This window comes from Crocodylus siamensis, chromosome 5 (genome assembly GCF_052110815.1).
Source record: "Crocodylus siamensis isolate JL-2025a chromosome 5, ASM5211081v1, whole genome shotgun sequence".
Classification (NCBI taxonomy): domain Eukaryota; kingdom Metazoa; phylum Chordata; order Crocodylia; family Crocodylidae; genus Crocodylus; species Crocodylus siamensis.
The window spans coordinates 149106605-149130425 of record NC_143399.1 but is presented as its reverse complement, the minus strand read 5'-3'; the positions used below and the strand labels follow the sequence as shown (position 1 = coordinate 149130425).

General features: G+C 37.1%; 1 protein-coding gene across 1 annotated transcript in view; it reads left to right on the top strand.

Moving 5' to 3' along the window:
• Positions 1-23821, top strand: part of CHN2 (chimerin 2) — a 230455-nt gene that overhangs the window by 193536 nt on the left and 13098 nt on the right. The window contains exons 7-10 of the mRNA XM_090046649.1: positions 2585-2662; positions 10506-10590; positions 14987-15160; positions 16991-17068. Coding sequence (XP_089902775.1) covers positions 2585-2662; positions 10506-10590; positions 14987-15160; positions 16991-17068 — 415 coding nt within the window. The remainder of the gene's footprint in view (positions 1-2584; positions 2663-10505; positions 10591-14986; positions 15161-16990; positions 17069-23821) is intronic.

The following is a 23821-nucleotide window of genomic DNA, read 5'->3' as shown; positions in this document are numbered from 1 at the left end:
GGCAACTACATGCATGGCTCGGGGTGCAGGGAAGGGAAGGGGCTGCGGCAGTGCAATCCCAGGCCCTCCCTCTGCTGTCTACCTGGAGGCATGTGTGCAGCCACCTCCAACAACAAGGATTGGGCCCCTCATGGCTGCCCTGCGGTCTGCCCCAGGCATGCCAAGGTGAGATGTGCATTGGGATTGGCACTCCAGCCAAAAGCCTTGCCAACCCCTGTTATAAGCTGTATCTTCACTATCATTTAGTTTGAGTATCACATCCATAAATATAGTTTTATACAGTGGAATTTTTAACAGTATACTAGCATATGAATGCTAAATCATTATTAGGAAACTAGCCTCTCTAACTTTGGTTCAGTTACACTGGATATCAGAAAGGTGAATGTTTAGAACATTACCACTAAACTGATGTGCTGAAACTCTACAGCATCTTTCCAGATGGCTAGCTCCATTTCCCACTGAAGTCAGCTCCTCTGAAGAAGTCCCTGTTAGAATAGAAGCAATTCACTCAAGCAGATGTTGAAATAATTGAGGAAGACCTTATCGTAGAATCCCACATATCTTCTGAGGTTATGTTCAATAATCACTAGATTGTATGTCCTCTTCTAAAATTCTGAATAACTGATTTAAGCGCTGATCTGTTGATCCAACGAGAGAAAATTGGGGGTTCAAAGTTCCATGTTTTGAGTTGACAATAAACAGGACATATAAATAAGATGATATACGAAATAGCACCAAACAACACCTTAAGGGAGAGCAATATCAGTGCAGCTTGTTTACTACTCCTTGCTGATCAGTTAATAGTTGTTTCAGTTGCAAAAGAGGATATGAGCAGTAAAGAAACACTAGCTACCCTTGTTATGAGAAGCTTCTAAATTTATTAGCATGGAGAGAGAGGTGCTGTGAATTGCATGTAAAAAAAAGGAATAAATAAATTCAGAATAAAAGTAACTACACTGTGTCACATTAGAAAAGCTGATTTTGCAAGTTACCAAACTTGTTAAAAGCTGTAAGTAGGGCACTAGATGAAATTGCACAGCCTGATTGTACTGATGGTTGGCCATCTGTTCCTACAGGCTTTCAAATCATCATTTTTTACTGAGAGCACGTGAGCCATGTTGTTGCTGTTGTTTTAGTAAGTAAATTAGATGAACCGCTAAGGATTTTAAGAGATTTAAGTGGGAATGGAGGCTCAAAGGAAGAGATGAATTTACAAATTAACAAAAATAAGTCAGTTCAAGGGATTTAATGTCTGAGTAAGATGAGTGAGAAAAAGAGGGTATAAAAAGAGAAGTTGTCACCATGGTCGTTGTGTTGGCATTACTACTTAAGGGTTGGAGACAACTCTGTTGCTAATATTGTATAACCCTCTAGCACCTTTTCTTTGAGTATCTCATGCACTGTACAAATATTCATGAACTTTACAACACTCCTTTAAGGTAAGTAACATCTTCAATGGCTTGAGAAAGAAGAAAACAAAGGTTAAGTGTCATCCCCAATGTCCTACAGAACACTTCAGGAAAGATAAGAATAGAACCCCACTCTCTTGTCTGAGTTTCCTACCATACATATTACAAAAACTGAAATGGGAATAGTGAGTGGTTTTGCTGATTAGGCCCCAAATGTCCAATCAGATCTGTGTATGTTTCAGAGCCCCATTATCTTCAGTGGGACTCTGCACAGGGCATGGGGATTTCCCCAGACTATATGATGGGGGCTGCTGTATGCAACTTTTCCTTGCAGTGATCTAACTGCTCACTGCCAAGGGGACCCCAACAAAGCGCCCTGATTTAATGCATGTCAAAGAAGCACTCTTAATCCTTGGAGTGCTATTAGATTTTTCACTTGGGATATGAAAAAGAAGAGATTTTAGCCCTGCAAGATTAAACAATCATCAGGGTTTAAAGGATTTAATCTGTTGGCGTTTCTGACCGGAATCTCTCATATAAGTCTCCAGTCTGAATGTAATTGGATGCAACATCAGAGATCAGTCAGCCTTTAAAAAAAAAAAGAAAAGAAAAAAAAGAAAACATGCTACCAAGTAGAAGTGATCTTTCCTTTGAAATTTGTTGTGGCATGAGGCTATAAAGCTGGCCCCCGGTCTGTATTTCTTTAGTGTCTAGCTGGATTCTTTTGCTGAGGGGGGACATTTCTCAGTACGTGAATTCAGGCTATTGTTTCAGGCACACGTTTGCCTTAAGAAATAGTGCAAAACAGGCCGTTACTTATTCAGATGCAGAAGCTCCTTCCATCACACAAGACAGCCCATTCAAGTCACATGCCAGAGGTCTCAGCAGAATGGGCTGCAGCTGCTTCAAATCTGCTGTCTAACATTAGAAGCAGTTGGACAAACCTGACTACAGTAAGCCTCCCAGGCTCAGAGGAAGACAGGCAAAAGATCTGGGATCCAAGCACTATGTTCTCTGAGGATTTGTGGCTCGAAAATGAGAAAAACTGTGCTGTCGTTCACAAGACTAAGCGAGGAAGAAAACGCCAAGAGCTCCTGGCAGTGGCACTGGGGGTTAAGATGGGAGTAAAGGGGGCACTCTTATGGCAACCTCTGAAACTCTTTGCCTATTCACAGATCACCTCTTTGGTAAGAAGAGCAGCCTTAACTCAAAATGACAACCATTTCAACTATGAAAAAGCACACAATTTTAAGGTAAGGACAGTTTTGGTTCTGATTTAAAAGTTCTATGATGTTTTTCCATATTTATTTTTTCACTTGGTTTATGTATCTCCTTATATTGTGGCTGAGAAAAGTATCGAAAAAACATTATTCTTCCTATTTTAAGATCTTTGGGTTGTACTCTGAAAACATGTTCACTTGGCTTTTTCATACAAATAACTGCCTTGCTCTCAAATCTGACCTGATCCAGCTAAATTACAGATTTATGGTTTAGCTCTTTTGTCTCATATCCATTTTATTTAAATGGCACTTCAAGCTATTCATCTTAATCTTAAAATGTGTCAGACTTTCAACATCTAGATTTTAACAATGCAACATTTGTACTATTCCCATATGCAAGGGATAAGAAAACCCCAGTACTTTCTAAGAATAAAAAAATATGCAAAGGTGCTATTGTCTTACATCTTTTTGTTCACATGCTGTATGCCAAAGGAACGTTCTTGGAGTCCCACAGAGCTGTTGGATATGGGCTTGTGCTTCCATGTCACAGTAAAATGAATAGCTATACAGACTCAAGGATGCTTAAATGGATCAGCCTGCTGCTGGCTTATAGGTACAAAATCAGATTTTTTTTTCAAGTACAGCATCTGGAATGCTGTATGTGCTGGGGAAGTGACTCAGCTTTGGAAACTAAGCTTCCAGTCATCTTGCTCTAACAGCTTTTGCCAGAGGGACTGTGTTAGTTCCAGAGTGTGCCAGTCTCCAGTTATCATGGTTAATGATGTCAAAAGGTGGTGTGATAGTAATCAGGAGTGTATATACAGTGTATAAGAGGAATGAAAAGCCAATAAACAAGAAGAGAGAAGAATGCGTTTATAGTTTCTGAAAACCACTATTTTCTTAATGCTCCCTGATAATCCAGGCCAACGTCAGAATAATTCATCTTGTTATCAGAAACAGTGTTTTATCCTACTGATCTCTCACCTCTCAACGAAGGAGAAATCAACATTAATTAAAATTATTTAACAAGCATGCTTTCCTTTCTGTTCATCTATTATGCTTTTCTCTTACACTCCACTGCAGCGTTTGTGCTGTGGTTGAGATTTATCAATAATTTAATGTTAATGAGGAAAGCCTTACATGAAGCATTTTTACACCCCTACTCACATTCGCTCTCCTTGAACCCATACCCACATTAACATCAATATTTATCTCACTGCTAAACACTGAAAAAATAGGATAAATACTCTTGATTTAAGCATATTTATTCTTTCTGGCTTTGCCCTCATTATCATTTGAGTATGAAAACTGTTTCAGTTTAGCAAGAAAATATTTTCTCATGACTAGGACTTTTTTCTACTTTGACCCATACATTCTTTTCTTTCCTCTTCAAAATTCCCCTTGTTTTGGATTTCATTTATAACTGGAAATGTTCCCAGCAAGTTTGCATTTGCACAATCTAGCTGTTGTACACCCTTGATTGCTTTCTGTTTTAAACAGAGTCATAGTTTAGCTGGCAAATCATATGATGTTTTAAAATACGTAAGTGCCTAGCTTTAAACAATTTTGGAAAGTTTTTTTTTTTATTTTAGTCTAATGAATAAAATATGAATTTTAAGAAACATTTTAAGACTATAATGTAAACCAGAAAGTTAGGTCACTCTTAAGGATTAAGTTTGCTTGAAAAAACAAATGTATTCACCATGCAAAAATCTTTGGTTTTCCACAGAAGCATACTGAAATGTCCACAGTGGTTAAATTAAAAAAAAAAAAAACTTTAACAATATGCTGAGGGCAGAACATTTAGATTCAGCAGTCAACTACAAGAGATTCAACATGTAATGCCTTTAAATTATTGATATATTCATAACAGCAGTGAGATAAGAAAGAGAGAGAAAAATGTTGGAAAATTACTGGAGCTAATTCCTAGTTCTCACTGATAGAACCCATGGCTCCTAGGGTAGTATGAGACTGTACTGTAGTATTTTATATGTAAAATATAATTAACTAGCTCATAAGCATACAAAGAGACTGGTTTTATTATTTTTCTGGACCCTTAAATATAGCGTAGCATACATTTCAGTGTATATGGACAGAAAGCCCATGATGTACTGTCCATCAAAATGTTTGGCATGTGCTGTTGTCAGTGAACATGCACTAACAAATCTTCACCTTTCAACCTCTTGGGATGCAGTCTTAAATATATATATTCTGGGTAACTGATCAGAAGCATTTTTTAAGAGCTAGCAGAAAGGAAAAAGTAGAGGTAAGAAACAGACTCAAAGTGCAAAATTTGCACCTAAATCCTACAGACCTAAATCAAACTACCTCTGCACCCTGTTTAAAAGCCTGGAAAAAACAAGAAGCTATGTTTGTGTTTGGAATACAAGTTTGAAAAATTACAAGATTCCAAACCTCCTTTTTTGATATAGATCCTTCTCCCAACATTCAAGGTATTCAAGCCATTACAAGCTATCTAGGATTTATTTTGCATTTTAAATACTTGGTTTTAGATTGTTGCATAAGGGTTTGGGTCATACACTGATTTTTGTATTTGTATAATGTTGTAAGGTGAGATGTGTTAGACAGATGTGAAGATGTCTCTGAAGTGAAAAAATAAGGTAGAAGATAGCAATTAGACTGCCTTTTCCCTACCAATGTGTGAACCTGGGAAAACTACAGGTCTAAGAACTCCCAGAACCATTTCTTGTGGACACAAACTGACAGGAAACATCCTGTGTTTTTTTCAAGTGTCAGAATGGGTTGTATGGTATCAGACCAGTGTTTGGAAACCGAAGTTAAAAATTACTTTGATTTGTCATATCGCATGTCTAGTGGTAGAAGGGACCTGTGAACGAGGCCATGTCTTGACGACCAAAAGGTACATTCCTGGTACATTAAAGTTGTGCTAGCCTTTAACACCACTTGACTCGCATTGAGATACTAATACTAGAAATGCCTATGGACATGATTAACTTTACTACCAGTGTAGTCCTATTAAATCAACAACACTCTTCATAGTAGTAATCTTAAGTAGCTATGCAAGTATTTGTACGATCAGAGCCTAAGGTATGGATTAGTACCTTTTTGAGTGTTTTAGCTCTCTGTGTTGTAGCCTCTGAGTCCTAGGAGGACTTCACATTTTGTTGAATGAACTCAAATGAGATAACACAATTGAAAAGTATCTACTCTTTGTCCATTATGACATGGTCTTGGCTAATCAAATCACAGCAAATATATGTCAATATCATATGTTAAAGTTATCTTTGCAAAGCAAGGCCTTCGGACAACAGGGATTGACTGTGGGCCGAAATTTGTCCCTGTTGTTACTACTACTACTACTTGTTATTGTTACTACTATTACTTTTCCAATTTTTAAATTTCCCATTACCATAGATTTCGGTGATATAGCACAGAGCCCTGCTTCTATGTTGAGAATGGTATTAAATGACCCTGCGGCAGCATAGAACCTTGGGGACCTCACTGGGACTAAAGAGGATGTACTGTGTATTTAACAACAACAAAAAAAGCTGTTGATGGGCTCAAAACCCATTTCAATGCAAAATTTGGCACATTGGATAAAGATGGAAATAGCGTCAGTTATTTGTATTAGTATAAAATATAAAGAGAATTTGGGGTTAACTGATGACAAGTATTCACTTACTGACTTTTTAAAAACCAGTTTCATGGACAAATAATACATATGAGAAGTAGCATTTTCATTGTGCCAAGAGAAAATTAATTGTGGAGTCAATTCAGCTCTCCCTGAGGTCAAAGAGAACTCTGCCAAGTCCCTGATCTGGTATAAAATGGTCCTGCTTTCAAGTGAAAGTATAAACATCTTTAATTTCCTCTGGGTACAAAAGAAAGAAACCACTTAGATAACCAAAAAAATGCCTGAAAGCACATATGAAGAGCACATATTTCTTCTAGGACAGTTCTTATTTCTTTCTATAGTATTACTGTTAAAAGATTGTTTCAATAACTTGGATGAAATCACTTAAGTTTTCTGGCTTAGTTACCCCATCTGTGAAACAGGAATAATCCTCATCTAATCATGGAGTTACAACAAGGCACTATACACATGCTAATTTTAGATAGTGAGAGAATGCATCTTGATGATACTGTTTGGAAGCAAAGGCATGTGCAAGTGAAGGGGACAAAAAACAAAAGAAAACCATGAAGCCAGTGTAATTAATATGTCTAAAAGCTCAAAGGTTACTAATAAAAAAAGAGGGTATGAATATGAAAGAGAGACTGCTTTTCACTGAAAGATTTAGACAGAGGAGAAAATTAATGGAAATGGCATTGAATTTGATAGAATGAGTCAGAAAACTAGAGAAGGAGAAGCTGATTAAAAAAGATGGGAATAAGCAGGAAAGTACACTGTTTTTATGCCAGTATATTATATTGAATTTTATGTTATTTTATTGTACTGCCTCCTACCTGAGTCCTCTGTATTCTATAGCTAAATAGCAGTGGGAAAAGACTATGCAAATAGCCTATTTTACTAAAATGTATATCAGATCCTGCCTACATTGAAAACTTGTCTCTCATAACATTTTCTACAGGTTTGAAGTATGCAGACCCCAGCTCAAGGCGTCTAGGCATACTTCCTTACCCATTATGCATAGCTGAAAATCCATTATGCATAGCTGAAAATGGAATAGGTCTCAAAAGTTACCTTGATTATTCTTCCAAGAACCTAAGAGCAGTCCCATGCAAAGGGATGTGATCATAAAACTTTTGATGCAACATGAAAAATTCCACCCCATCCTAAAATGCTAAAATGACCACTGATTCCAGTATAAAGGAGCACTAGGACCAGGCCTGCAGTCCAAACAGACAAGACTCCTATTTACCATGAAAGCAATTTTCCTTCCAGCATCAGCCTTAAAACTGGAGGAGTGTGATGAAGGGTTATTCTAGGAATACAGATTCTTCTTTTTTATTGTAGTTTTTACAGTTAACAGTAGGACAAATGCTAAAAGATCAGTTCAGATACATTTCTTAAAGGACTTTGTGGTAGGGTTGGAGTGATGTTATAGTCATGATACTTTCATCTAGAAATCTCAAGAGAGATCAGCCATTTTACTTGTGAGATAATTAGTATTTCCCTGTTTCTGCTGGACTGTAAAGGCTGAAGGACCAACCTTTTGCATGGTATTACATTCTAGTATCTGTAACTTCACCCACAATATAGAATAAAATTAAATACCTAGATTTAACTGAACTCAAAGGTGAGGGTAGGAGTTAAGGATGCTCAGTCATGGTGCTCAATACTTGGCCCTCAATGAATAATGACAACTGGTTTCCTCTTAGTGAAAGAAAAGACTGGGAGATAATCAGATACCATTTTCTAAAGTCTTCAGTGAGATCAGCTAAATTAAGCTTTATGTAAAGTAACCAAGTGTGTCACAAATAGCCTAGCAACTGATATGTAGTCAGAATGTGAAACTAGGTATTTTAATAATGCAGAATAAACTTTTCAAATCATCTTTCATAAAAGGTTGGTTTTTGTAAACCACTTAGAATGCATTATGTATCTGGGTAATGATATTCCTTAGTAAGACAATTTTGCACCTGCAATTAAATGCAGACACACATTATGTCATTACCAGTCTAACATTGGGAACAATGTAGCCCTAATTAACTGTGTCTGCAAATTTTGTAACTAACAGCATTATATCAGAGGCCATACTCAAAAGTGCCAGATCCTCACCTAATGTAAATTGATGTTATTTACACAAGCTAAGGAGCTAGTCTGACATGTATGCTGATTGACCCACATGAGACAAGATATGAAATCAGTAATAGAGAGTGTTGTTTTCCATAAGTATATGTTTTATTGAAAACTAGCACACACATTTCAGAAAAATAATTTGAAGTATTTTAGTACCAATTGCTTTAAGCTGAACAGAGATTGTTTTACAGCTGCAATTACTCACATAATTACTGACTACATGCGTAATTAGTCAGGAGCACTTTGTTTTCAAGCTATTCTAAGTAAAAATGTATTTTGTATAATTAAACTAAAGAGATGGGTTTGTATTATTACTTCATTTTCCCAGATAATATAATCAATCAACATAGACACCCATTTAGAAAAATGAGTAAAGTGAAACAAGGGAAGAGAGAAAAAACATTAGTTTGATGTATTAATACCTACATCTTTTCCAAGAAAATATAGACATATCTGAAGAAGTCCATAGATGTTACATCTAAACTGGAATCCACGTTCTTCCTGGGTGCAACACCAGAAAAGCCAGTAGTCTGTATTAAACTGATCAAGGCTTTTGATAAGATCTTGAATGTATATATTTTTTTTAAGTAATTTTGTCTTGTAATTATTTTTAAATAGAAAGTCCTGGTTCATAAGAGCACAGCAAACCGTTGAACACAAAAGTCATGTTTTCTTCATGCAATACACTAATGCAAAATACACTGTTGTGAGCAGAGCCACAGACTTTATAGGGCAAAGATATAAGCTAGTTGAATGCTTGATGTTAAACTTTCCATGTTTTTATTTGGAAAAGGGCAATGACTGTGTTTTTCCTACATAAGCCTACTTTGTTAAAATTTGAAATAATAAACAAGCAATAAACAAGAATTTAAAAAGGATATGGTCAACAGAAAAGGAAGCATTTGCAGACTAAATGTTTATATTTTATGTTTTGTTAAAGGTAACTAAATCTTTAGGCAGAATGTAGCTCATGCTGTGTCCATTTCCACAGGAATATACTTTTCTATTTACCCTTTTTTTCAATGAAGATTATGTGAATGCTTTACCAGACAGTTATACAGGACACTAAAAGACTCAGTAATGATCTTGCATAATATAAAAGGATCCTCCATTACAGGTTTTAACATGTATTTGGTGACACAAGTGTTTTGTGCAAAGGGCAGCTGAGGAAACTATGTTCTGTCAGCACTTTTCATACCATTTCTCTCCCCACCACCATTTTACTAATATGTGGGCTGTAGTAAAATGAGATTGACTGTGATTTCATTGAATAAGATCTGTTTTAATATTTAGTGCCTGTGTGAGATTAATTTACTTATTTAGAAGGCGGGGGGAGTAGTTTGCCTGTGTTTGCAATGGATTCAGAGGCACAAAATACTAGGACTGCTGCCCAACAGTTGCCTGGAGTGTCTACATAAATCATTCATTATTCCTTTTGATTCAAGTATACAGTAATCTCATTGACGTTTGTTCTGTGATCCTTTTTTGAACAAAAAAAAATGTATAAATACCATGTAAGGCTGAAATTACATTGTGCTAATAAGACCTCTGTAGAATTCAAAGTGGTAGAACTTTGACTTAAACAGGGGGCCAAATTTTGGCCTCTACCGCAGAGAAGTCCAAGAGAAATCAATGGGAGCTGGATAGATGCATCAAAAAGAAGCATTTGGCCACAGCATAACAGCAGAGATTTTCTGCCACAGAAGTTCCATCTCCTTTAAATGACCTGCTATGAAGTATGAATCTCAAAAGCTTCTTTTTTCTTTTAGATACTCCACTAAAATGACTGATATAAAAATCTTTGGGTTGTTAGCTTTATTTTCTTTTTCTTTTTAAAAGCCACTTGTGTTCTTCTGAAGGTTGCACAGACACATCAACTAGCAAAAAAAGTCATTTCACTTTTGTGCCATACAGCCTTCAGTTTTATGTTGTGATAGGCCTACTGAAAAGAAACTTCAAGATCAAAGGAAGTTTATTTTCCCAGGGTTTATTTAACACAGACTGTGGATAGAAGCAGGCACTGCTTGCTGAAGACCTACTTCTGTTGAATCCTTTGTTGTTTATCTCTTTTACTTGTTCCATCTGTCAGGCCATCTGCCTCCTCATGACCCCTTTTTTCCATTTGTATTACAGGTCCACACATTCCGAGGTCCTCACTGGTGTGAATACTGTGCCAACTTTATGTGGGGGCTCATCGCTCAGGGAGTCAGGTGTTCAGGTAGCTTTAAACATTTATCCTTTTTTCTTTCTCCTGAAAAATACATATGTAAGTGTAATTTTGCAAGATATAGCAAGAAATTGTACTGTGTGAGTCCAAATGTGAACTAACAACCAGTTGACCCAATCCTGAGAAGTATGAAACACATTTATTTATCTGTCTTGATCAACAAGAAGAAATAGGACTCGTGTATGTAGTGGTCCATACCCAGGCACATTTTTAGTAAGGTTGAGTAACAGTGTTGAGTGTCTTGGAAATTATCCTCCTGCTTGTCATATGTAAAGACCAAAGAAACTATTGGCAGAAGGTTTCTGACTGTCAGTCACATTGACTTATAAGAATATGTAAATGTGCAAGGAAGAAAAATGATGTTACATTTTCTTTTGAAAAAAAAATTGAAACTTGTGTTTAAAATTGCAAAATTGGAAATAATCCCTTACTTATTCCCCCCCACCCCACTTATCCCTGGTTGTTTTATCCCCTGGTTTGCCCATGGTGACATCTTTACAGTAGAACTTTGTAAATATGTGTACCCAACATTTTGGTCAGGAATTCTTATTAGGATCTTGCAAGTTGTCTTCTTTGTAATATTATATAAAAGTTCTTTTTACTTCTTAAGAAACAAGCTCTGAAGGTGGCAGAACCAGCCTGCAAATAGTCATAATAACTCATCTTTTTTTCCCACCTACTGTTGAAAAATGTCCTTGTCTAAAAAAAAGACTATCACCTGTTACCAATGAAAATGCCATATGTCACTGGGAACCACAAATGCTAGCCTCATATCCAAAATAATTAGTTTCCTGATGTTTCTGTTTCTTTAGATTTCTTTTATTGAGATGCTTCTGCATCTTAATAGCTTTTTTTTAAAAATTGGTTCACAATATAGTGAAAGCAAATCAGCTTGCAATAAACCATAATAATTACTCCATAATGTTTTTTGATGCAGCATTGGAAAATGTTTTGATGTTTTGCATACAGATCTGGTAACGACATTCTACTGACCCAAATTTCCATTTTTTCTCAAATGCATATAATACTGTCTGCCTCTTCCTGCTCTGCATCATGGTATTTCTGAGCCCTGATAAATAGATGCCAAATTTAGCTCTCATGATTACTGACTTTGGGGGCTGAAGTCACTTCATATAAAATTGAGAAAGCAATTTGAGGGTTCTTCAGGATAAAGAAAATTTCATAAGTGTAAGTTATTACCATATTTACTCAAATACAAGATAAGCCCTCCCCCCCATCAGCATAAGGGGAAAAAAGCATCTTATTCATGCTTACAAGGGAATCTCGTTAAATACACTACTAATCATTAAACTACTTCCAAAAGCAGCAAATGCTTAGTAATGGAAATCAACTATAAAGTTGATTAAATACAGCCAACTCTGACCATGACTATGAAACACATGGTCCATATAGGGCAAACATACTGAATCTACCCTAAGGATAGGTCAGTGCAACCCATTTGAATAGAATATATGGTAATGTGTACTGTGCTCAATCCCCTTCAGAGCTGACTCATTCTAAAGTCATGTTGAGTCACAGTATTGAATACATTTTTACTTCCTCTTCACTCGCACAGCTGAACAGCACCTTTCTCTCTCATTTCCAATGATTCTTGTTTCTTCACCAGGCGTAAATGTCTGGTAAACATCAGCAAATGGGGCCCCCAAACATTTCACCCAGAATCCCTCTGTTGCCTTCTCAGCCTGTCATATATGATTAGTATGGTCCCACATCCTCTATATTGTGGAGCCAGACCAGGTTGCCCTGGATGTCATCTGTATATACATTTTTGGAGGATCCCAGGACCAGTGAGAAGAACACCTGGTTCCAGTCATGAGTGGGGGCTAATTAGCACATGGATCCTTTGTGGGGGGTATCTGGAATACACACACGTGCTGGGTAGTGCTGAGCTGTGGAGTCACCATGGCTTGAAATGCTGTTGACTCTAATGGGGCCCAGCCCAATGCGTTGCATGATAAATCATGAGCCTTTTGACTTTGGGTTATTAATCATAGTTTATACTATATATAAGCAAGTACAAAAGTGCTGCTTAAAAGTGTATTTATGGAGTACCTGTGCTAAAATATGCAGTAGTTTCAAAAAGATAAAATACACTAATTTTTGATGAGCTAAGATTATATGTACCCATAGGAATTTGCTTGTATACAAATTACTACAGGCATGTTTGTTTTGAAAGTCATTGTTTTCAAATTTGCCCTCATTTCCAGGTGCTTAGGGAGAGTAGGATCTGACAGTGAAGGGGAAGAAGGGCCTGCAGAGGGAAGAAGTTGGAGGGACATAGGGTAAAAGGGCCATCTGATCCCCCCAGACTTATTTTTCCTGTTGTAGCATTGAGGCAGACAAATTCAATAATTAGCTTCTATACCTGGAAAATTATAACAAATTTATAATTTTTCCATATATAGAATCTAATTATCAGTGGATCATCATATAATTATCAGTGGATCATCATATAAATTGACCCTGACTATATTGAAGTAAATACAGCAGTAAGTACATGGCCTGCTTACTATATTTATCTACTCTGTCTTGTCTACCTGTATCTTGTTAGTAGCAAGGAAAAGACTATTCTAAATGCATAAAAATTAATAGTAATTTGTGGTTGAGATTATCAAGCCCTAAATAAAAATGTCTTCAAATTGACCATGTGTGTCATACAGTTGGGTTTATTTCCATTATTAAAAAAAATCTTGCTTATGGAAAAGCTTAATTATTTAATATGATACCTAACACTCATACTATTTAATTACCAGGAATTAACTCTAAGTAACCAAACAATTTTATTTAACTGCACATAAAATGTTTTGAGAAAATACTGAAAGTAATAAAGGGAATATCCTAAGTGCAGCTGCCAGATTTTCTTAAATTTTACTATACAGTGATGTAATATGAAGAAACCTCAGAGGGTGGAGCCACATAAACTATACCTGCTCCATTAAGAATACAGAATATTAATATTGACTAATAGTTTAATTTTGTGTGATAAATAATTCAAGGAAAATAGTATTTGAACATATTGCAAGTAGTTCAGCAAGTAAATCATCATGCAAAACAATATTTACATTACTGGCGATGACTTCAGAAATATTAGGTCAGTTGAAAGGTTTCAGTCTAAATGCCTTGGTTATTTTTGCATACTATCGATGAAAATTGCAACTGGAAATCAATCAGAATAAAAGGCAAATGTCTGCAAAACAATGCAACAGATGGAGGTGGCATTTGCCTTACTGATGCCTATAAAATTATTTGGCTGACTTTGGAAACAATCAGAAAAATTTCCATTTATAGAAACCACATATAGATATTTAAGTTAACAGAAATTCACCGATGTATTCTAGGAAATAATCTGACTCTCAAATAAGATATCTGAATAGTTTTGTACTGTGCATGCTTTGATTTATGCTGTGCCTTTCACAGCATTTTATATCCACTTCAGTCACCAGTGAAAAGCTGACATGTCTGAGGTGAAAGGCAGCAACCATTTAGCAGAATATAATAAGATACTGTACCTTGAATGAACCACCTGAAATAACTGCAAGAATGTAGGTGGTCATGTGATCCTTAGGACATGCTAATCCTCATAAACAAGGATCCTGGATTTCTCTGATTAAAAAAAAAAAATCCCCAATTTTCAGATTAAAAAAGTATCCCCAAATCCATATTTTTTTCCCTGATTAAAATGAAACACCACTAATGTTTATTAGTGGTGGTTATTAGTGGTTATTGTTAGAAGCACCACTAATAAATAAATGGTATTTATTAGTGATGTTTCATTTTAATCACGGAAAAATGCGGATTTTGGGTTACTTTTTTTTAATGTGAAAATTGGGTTTGTTTGTTTTTTATCAGAGGAAGCCAGGATCCCTGGTCATAAACTATGTATTGCTATACCAGCTTTCTCAGACTTAGGTATCTGAAATTTGGTAACTTAACCCCAGTTTAGACACCTGAATAAATGTTGTAATCTGATTTTAAGTGGTATCACGACAGCTCTAAATGACTTCAGTTGGAGCTAAATGTACTCAGCAATTCTAAAAATCCATGGGAAGCTCCGTATCTTGTTAACAAAACCTGTGTTATGTCAGTGTAGTTTCTGAATCTCTGTGCTCCAACTTCTCACTTCCACAGAATCCAAGCTTTGAAGTGATCCTCTCTCCATAGCTGGATGTCACCAAATCCCATCAACGCTGTTCACTGAATCAGCCAGAGGAGTCACGAGAGAGCAATGTGAAGAGTTTTTTGGTGTTTGCTTTTGTTTTGTGAGAGGGAAGGCGGTTTTGCCCTTTGCTTGGTATAAGTTAAAGAAATCAGCAGTTAGACATAATCAGTCAATCTTAATATTAATCTTGGCAAATTTTATTTACAGACTGCGGGTTAAACGTACATAAACAGTGTTCCAAATATGTACCCAATGATTGTCAACCAGACCTGAAGAGGATCAAGAGAGTCTACTGCTGTGACCTCACGACACTAGTGAAGGCCCACAATACACAAAGACCCATGGTTGTGGATTTATGCATTCGAGAAATTGAAGCAAGAGGTTTGTAAAATTTTAAAATCCATTCAACTTGAGCACAATGTGACCAGATCAATAACATTAACTGAATTGCAAAGAAAAAAGAACAGAAACTTACCAAAATTAAATCAACTTTGTTTTGCATGTTAAGTTAGATAAAAATAAATATGTCCAAGTACACTGGAAGAAGACTGAAGAATTTGAGTACAAATACTACACCATTTTGCAGCATGTAATTTCATAATGTAAATAATTTAAATCTTTTTTTTTTATGTTAGGTGTATATTTTGCATGTAATACTTAAAAGGGCAGACTTTAAAGAGAAACCTTAAGGTCATTTATATATGTCCTTTTCATTTGTTTTTTTACTATTGTCAGCTATGAGGGGTTTATTTACTTTTCAAAGTAATCAGATTTTAATTCAAAACAAGTTCTGAATAATCTAATTTTAACCTTTTCAGAACATCATATGTAAAAGAACACAGCTAATGGAAATTGCTCATACAAAATGTGAAAAAAAGATTGCAAGCTTCTCAGGATAGTAAAATTCACAGTACTTTCTGGGCTTGACTGATAAATGCCACATCCAAGACAGGATGTCGCAGCCAAAAAAACCCACTAGCTTGTGATAGGGTTTTACTAAACTGGTATGCATGCCATACTTACTAATTATAATAACAGCAACAGCAAAATGATCATATGATATTGGCCGTGTGTATGCCTTTGATAGGTAATATGTAAATAATGATAAACTACATTCCCGTGCTAGTCATCTCTTTTGCATAGTGATCCCATAATCGTGAACTGATGACATCGCAGTAATCTGCATGGCAACACACTGATATCAAACATAGGATTTCAAAGCTACACGTCTTCCATTAAAATTAACAGAAGACATGTAGTTAAATCCCCGGAATTGCTCTGCAAATCTCAGCCAAGATTATATCATCACTGTAAGAACAAATAGATAAAACTGGGTTTGAGAGGGAACATGCTTGATAATGCACTTGATCTATTATTTTTACATGCATCAGTTACAACACAAGCTTTTTGTCCTCTTTAATTTTCAATAGTATAATTGCTGTAATAACTTTTTAAAAACCTTTTTTGGAATATTAATTTTGGTCTTAGGACAACTTCAATACCCTACAAAGGATATTGGGTGCTGGTAGGTGATCAAAAAGGTATGCTCACAAGAAAAGAATCATTGAGTTAAAATAAATAACATTCTCATAGATCACTTTACCTAGAGAAGTGATCTCTTCTGCCACCTTCCTTCATAGGAAAGAGGATGTGGAGATGCTGGGCATTACTAAGAAATATATCTCCAGTTATGAGAGGAACAGCAGGCAGGATATATTGTTGTGCAGAAGAACAGTACATGCAGTACATTGATTGTATATCATTTAAAATTGAGAGCACAAATGGGACTAAAGGAAGGCAGAGCCAGTTGCTGGCATCTCCATTTATCATTAAAAACATGGACATGGGGGAGAAAGAACTAAGAGCTGCAGTAGCTACAGACAAGAATACAAAGGTTTCCTAAAGAGAACGAAAAAAAGATGATCATATCTTACACTGCCAACACCTGCAAATAGCAGTATTTTTCATCTTCAGTTATGTATCATGTGTCTGCTTACTGAAACCATAACATGTAACTATTATCTTTTAAAATGACCTAATTCTTCTATAAAAATTTCAGAAGTTTAGAATTTGAAATGACCTGTGCTGTATTTTATGCATGTAGTTATTACCATAAGAGAATCACCACATTTTTATTGATTTTTTTAAAGATGTTTAAACCTGAATATTTGTTAGTGATTGAAATAAACCTAATAGTTTTTTTCTTTGTAGGTTTGAAGTCAGAGGGCCTTTACAGAGTCTCAGGGTTCACTGAGCACATTGAAGATGTTAAAATGGCTTTTGATCGGGGTATGGTATTGTTAACTTTAAATAGTTTTTCAACTAAGCATTTGGCTAAAAGTGATAGTATTCATGTTGATTTTTAGATGCTCAATTACTCTGCTGCTGAAAGTGGTATATTGGCATGGGATATTAACTGATGTCTGGATTATTTACTAACTTCTATAGCACTTTTCCTAATAATGAAACCGTAAAGTGAAAGGTTTAGATCGGGGTCAACAACATTTTTGGGCAGTGCGCCAAAAGCAGCCACAACCTCAACTTATAAGATGTTGGCATGCTAGGTATAGATAGCATAGAAGCTGCAAGGGGTCCAATTCTTATTGTGGCAGTGCAGCCCGAGCCCCTTCCCCAAGATGCGAGTGCCAAACAAAATGCCTTTGCATGCCACATTCTGCACACATGCCAGGGGTTGCCTACCCCTGGTTTAGATTAGCAATAACCTAACTGAGCCTTTCACCATTGGGTTACCAGTAAAAGTTGCCTGGATGGGGGTTTGCACTAAATAACGTACAAATTCTTCAAGGCATAACATGAGAAAAGTGTGCCTGGGTCAGTTCTCTCTCACCCTTCCCCTCTCCCCATCCTCCTCCTGTTATACCTAATTCCCTCCTGATCCCCACAAACCCTTCCTCTCCATGTTTAGTCTCACATCCCCTCCCCCCCATCCCACCTGATACTGTCACTGTCCTGGCTGACCCAGGCTGGGGAAAGCTAGTGCTCCTGCCCCACTACAGCTTGGCTGCCTGGGGATCTGGGTTCTGGTTCAGTAGAGATTTCATAGATTTCATAGACATCAGGGCTGGAAGGGACCTCAAGAGATCATCAAGTCCAGCCCCCTGCCCAAAGGGCAGGAAGTCAGCTGGGGTCATAGGATCCCAGCAAGATAAGCATCCAATTTACTCTTGAAGGTGTTCAATGTAGGTGCTTGAACCACCTTCGCTGGCAGACTGTTCCAGACCTTGGGGGCTCGGACAGAGAATAGTGGCAGCAGCAGCAGTGGGTCACTCCACCAGCCTGGTGTTCTCCACCAGCCTGGGAGCAACACCCACTGCTGTCCCCAGCTAAGCCCAGCTTCCCACACATCAGAAACAGCTCTGGAGCTCCCCCATGCCCCAGGTCAGCTGGAGACAGCAGAAACAGCAAGTGGGAGATGGGAGGGAATGGGAAGGGAGGGGACATTCCACTGAATATGAAGGGGACAGATGGCTGAGAGTTGGGGAGGGGAGGGAAACAGATTCTTTCCTGATTTGGGGACTTTAAAAAGTATTTGGTAGCTCCTTCTATGGCATGGTCTGCCTGCTTGGAGCAGGGAGGGAAGGAGGCTAGAGAGAAGTGCGGGTAAGCAGGTAGCTGGGGGTGGGCAGCCACTCCTGCAGCACCAGTTGCTGCTCTCACACCCCCCTTTTACAAAGTCCAGGATCTGCCTGTGCTGTGAGTACATGGCCTGCTTGGCCACCCCATGTTATGCTACGGTAAGAGCCTAGTTAGTAAAGATGAAGAGATGCAACTCTGTGTTGGCAGCACAGTAGATGGATTGTGATGAAGTGTTTTGAGTAGGAGCCTAGGAACCAAAAACTGCTCTGGCATGAACTCAGTGCATAGCCGTGGGCAAGCTACTGATCTTACCTGCCAGGGATCATGCAAGGATTAGTTGTATGAGGCTTTGAAAAAAAACATAATTAGTGAAACTGCCAGTATAATAGTTCTTCTGTGACCATCTGAAATGGGCTGGTTAGCTTCTTAGACCCCAGTCCTGCAAACACGTAAAGGAGGAGTTGAATAAGTGATAGCAGAATCAAGACCATAGCAGATAAAATAGATGCATCTGTAAAGCCTTCCAAGTACAACATTTTTAAAATATGAAAATAAATGTAATGTGTATAAATAGAATGTATGAGTAAATAGAATATACAGTAATCTATTATAAAGGATTGATTTTTAAAAAGAAAAATTATTCTGCATAATGTTATGAGGGCCCTAAGTTTTCCTAGAAAATTTTGGATATACAGAAAATCTCTCTTTACCCAGTAAAAACTAATTGTAGCTTTATTTCCAGAATTCTTATCAAGAAAGCACCTAATGTAATGTAGCTTCTACTATACAGATTTTTTTTTGAGATAGATAGAGTGTATTTGTCATGTTCATTAATTTTTATCAACAAAGTACTGTCATATTAAAAGGTAAGATGATTTGCGTCATAAGTTAGAATTCACAGTACAAGTTCAAAAACTATTTGTCAGACTTTTGGTCAGTTTTGTAAAGCCTGCAGATCTTGCAAACCACGCTTAACTAAACCAACACTTTAATTAATGACACTATATGTACTTAAATATACATGTATATTTACTGTTCAGATTTGTGTCTAATGCATTTTAACCAAGATTGGGAAAAGATATTTCCTTTCTTTCCTGTCTTATACTTATAAAGAAAAATACAATTCTTTCCCTTGTACAGTATTTTCCTTTCTACCTTCTTTCTTCAGATTTTTTTTCCATTTTTAAGAGAAACATTAAAACATTAAACATTAAAAAGGTTGCAGTTACTATCCTCTTATCAAAACACTTTGCCTAAAATTTTCATAGTTTGGGAAACAATTCCTGAAGCTTCTACAGGCTAAGAGAAGCTGACTACAAAAAAGTTCTTTAAGTTATTTTTGTCAAGGTATAAACTGCAAATTTTAAAAGCAATGCTTATATTTAGATTCTGTGTGGGATGCTGGGGTTCTTTCACTGTTACTAGCAGTGGAAGGAAGGGAAGGTAACCTCTGTAGATAATGTAAGGGTAGCTTTGTTGTTATTTAATGGGAGGGGGGAGGCAGAAATTGTGTAAGATACCGTTGCCAGGAATGATGCCTGGAACACTGGAATGGATGGTGAAGGTGGTTGATGAGGACTCTGACCCCACACAGAATGATACTGGGGGGAAAGAGGCTTAATCTGAGGACAGTCCTGACATCCACTTGTAACATACACATGTTATTCCTAAATCAAGATAAAAGGCAAGATAGGAAACTGTCTGTAGGAAGGGATTTCAAGAATAACTCCATCCCAAGAGAACTAAAATGGAATTATTGACTGCCTGCTGCCTAGAAGGCTACTGGAAAGGCAGAGAACAAAGGCACTAAACCTCACTGCCTCCCCACATTGGCTTCAGGGTTGGAAAAAAAAGAGTTGAGGTGCTCGCTTACTCCTTCTCCCCTATAGTTCAGTCTCCTCCCCCACCCAGAACCTGGAGCCAGAAAGTTGGGAGGAAAGGGTGATTGGCACGCTAGCGCCCAGGCCACTGAGCCAGGATGGAGATAGGGAGCTAAGGATCAGTGCACTCAGCTGCAGCAAATCTCCCAGAAGGTTTTTATCAAATAATCGCTTTCTGCACTGATGAAAGCACTAATAAAAGCACCTACAGGAAGGCAAGCAGGCAGCCGTGGTTCAGTGTGCAAAAGAGAAAATAAAACATTTCTGGCTAAATTGAAATTTTCCTATGGAAAAGAAGGGTTTTTTGTGTGAAAATTATTTTGATGGAGAAGTCCTGACCCTTTCTGCACTCATAATGCACACACACTGCAACCAACAGATGATGGCCAGCTTTTCAACTGCCATATTTGCAACTGTGTTTTTAGATCAACAGCAAACTCAAGTCCAGCTGGCTCTGTAGTGCTGGTACAGAGAGAGGCTGCTAAGGATGATTAGGAAAATGGAGCACCTGTCTTCCAAGAGGAGACTAAAAAAGCTTGGATTGTTTAGCCTAGCAAAGCAAAGGCTGAGAGCATGTGATTGTTCTTTATAAATACACTGATGTAAAGAGAATTATGTACCAGGGAGGAAAAAGGAACAACTTAAGGACAAGATTGGTACCAAAAATAAATGAGTATCAGCTGTTATGAGTACATTCAGGTTAAAATTAAAGTTTCTAACCAACCAGAGTGAACTTCTGGAGTAGACTTCCAGTTGGCATAAAAGGAGTGACCTTAACTAGTTTTAAAATGGAGGTTGATCACTGTATGAAAGGCATTATATGATGGTAGCTAGTGAGAGCTGGGGGTTGGAAACAGGGGCAGCATCCAGACAAACGTGGACATTTGAATCCCTGGGGACAAGTAGCTGCGGCACACCTTGCACCACATCTACTTTTCCCTAGAGAATAACCATACCACGTGTGCTTTGATGCATGGCAAGTTATCCTGGGGGCAGTAGGGGAGGCTGGGGCCAGCACCAGCAGCCTTACCTGGGGTCCTGGGGACCTCCTGGAGCTACAGACATGGTGCTCGTGCCAGGGGTCAAAAAAATCAGCAGGTAAAAAAAATGGAGCAGTGCACGCACAGGCAGTATGTGCCCTTAAAGCACAGAGAATACCTCAGTGAGCTGTATGTGGCTCTGCAGACATGTTTGTGGCGCCACATACCGCACGGCCACACTCATCTGGACGTACCCAGGAGGTTCTTTTCAGTTCTATGTTTCTAACTCAGTCTGTGAGCACGTGGCTACAGCTGCAGCACCACTGCTAATAATTCTCTTAATAAACAGCCACGTTAATTTTACACTGCTGGATCCCTTTCATTTTTGGTACTCAGCATACAGTACCTGAAACAACAGCGTAAAAGGAAGTGAAGTCATTACAAATTCTGAAACTTATACCCCCTTCATCAGGCCCTGAGAAACAAAAGGAAGTTCAAAGTTTTGAGTAATATTGTAGGCCAAACTCTGTCGCCCAAACTCTGTCGCCTTAATAAACCTGCCCATGTGGAATGACTTCAAGGATAGTTGTGTGATATAATGAAGCCATATTATGGTTCTTTTCATAACTGATTGTCCTAGTGTTTTTTAAGGGACAGTAACATTTCACAAAATTAACACTATATAAATAGAAGAGCTGAAATATGAAATTGGGGTAACTGGAAAAGAATATTATCTCAAGATATATTTTTCAACCTAATAAATGAGGATGAAGTTGAGAGAGAGGTTTTTTTTTAAATGGAAAAAATTCTTATTTTTTTCTAAGATCCCTTTTCACTGCCAAAATGATGTAAATGGCCATAGTGTATATAAGAATTAGGCTCACTGGGACTGTGACAATGTTCTATTTTACTGATTTCTTAATGAGAATGAAAGGAATAATGTGGATTTATTTAACTGAATGAATGTTGGTGCTATAGAGCAACAGTTGCTCTCTGTGCTGTTGTTGATCTGCTGCATTCTCATAACATAGAAAACAGTCATTGTGTCAGTTATCTACAGAGTTGCCATTGTAGTAAATGTACTCTGTCCTTTTATTATTTGCTGTTGTTTATCTTATTGGTTGATATCTTTTATTTCTAAATTGTTATGCTGTTATGTACTTTGTACCTTCTAAAACTTTTATTAATATTGATATCAGTGGTGCACTGGTGTTTCTAAAATCCTGGCAAATTACGGATCCAGTAAAAATCAGAAAGGGATAAATCCTGATATCCTTAGCTTGTCCAAAAGTCACTACCATTGGATTTGGCCCAGTAAGAAATGGACATCATGGGAAAAAAATGTCTTGGTAGAAGGTAATATTGAATTCAATAATATTAATAATTCAATATTGAATGTGCATAGCCAGAAAACAATATTGATTCCAATTCCTTTCCCAATACATTATTATTCGTATTGTACCTAAAGTGTATTAGGCCCTTTGTGCAGCATTGAAAAGACATAGTCCTTGACTTGAAGAGAAGAGTCCACTCTTAGACATAACATAGCAAAGTGGGAGGGTCAAGGAACAAGGAAAGAATTGTTGGGTGGAAGAAAGAGTAGGAAAATGTAAGTTGTGTTATTTGAAAAAACCTAACTGAATGTTTACAAAATACTAAACAAAAGCTTTTCATATTGACATCAGACAACTGATGTGTATACATGCTAGCTATGCTGTATGCCATTTTATTTTGTTTCAAAGTATGGACAACTATAGAAATTCAGTTTATTTTAAAAGGGGACTTTTCTGTATTACCCTCTCTTTTCTCTATGTAATAGAGAAGAAGCTTTTCTGGTTTCTATTTGGGCCTTTGACTTTGTTTGTGAAAAGCTTCATCTTTGGTGCTTTTGGGTGCTTTTTAACTTTAAAAAATAAATAAAAATAGAAATCTAGTGAACCTGAGAAAAGAGAAAATAAATGTAGTCTGCTGTACTGGCTTTAAAATGACCACTAAATATCTATTTTTAATGTTATGCCTTTATATTTTCAAAATCTTCTCTGGTTGTATTTTCAATAGACATACATTTGTTTTTGAAGTGTTGCAACCTTTGGCAACAGCTTTGTGATTTGTGGATTAATATGTTTTCCTTCAGTGAGCTTTAAGCAAAGAGATAAGTAAAATGCATGCTTGTGTGGCATTTACTATAGCTGAAGTGCCACTTTAAGGATGTTTGCTATACTACTCTCTAAAAAGTGCTAAATAAATAACACTTCCATTTAGTATACTAGTGACCTGGATAATTGAAGCAACATTCTGCTTTGCCTATCTATTTTGATGCAGCTGCTGTCATCTTGAAAGCATCTATTTTTCAATATAGCATTTTTAGTGCTCAGTGTACAGCAATTAAGTAGAGTTGTCCAAAACAGTGCTTTATAATGTAAAGCTACCATGCCTAGTAGTGCAGATAAACAAAAGTTTGGGGCAGAGTAAACATTCTCTGAGGAGCATTGATAACTGTATTCAACTAGTGCTGATGGATGTATTAAAAAAGGCTGCTTGTTTTAAAGTCGTTAACGTATAATTTCTTCTTGATGAGCATACGT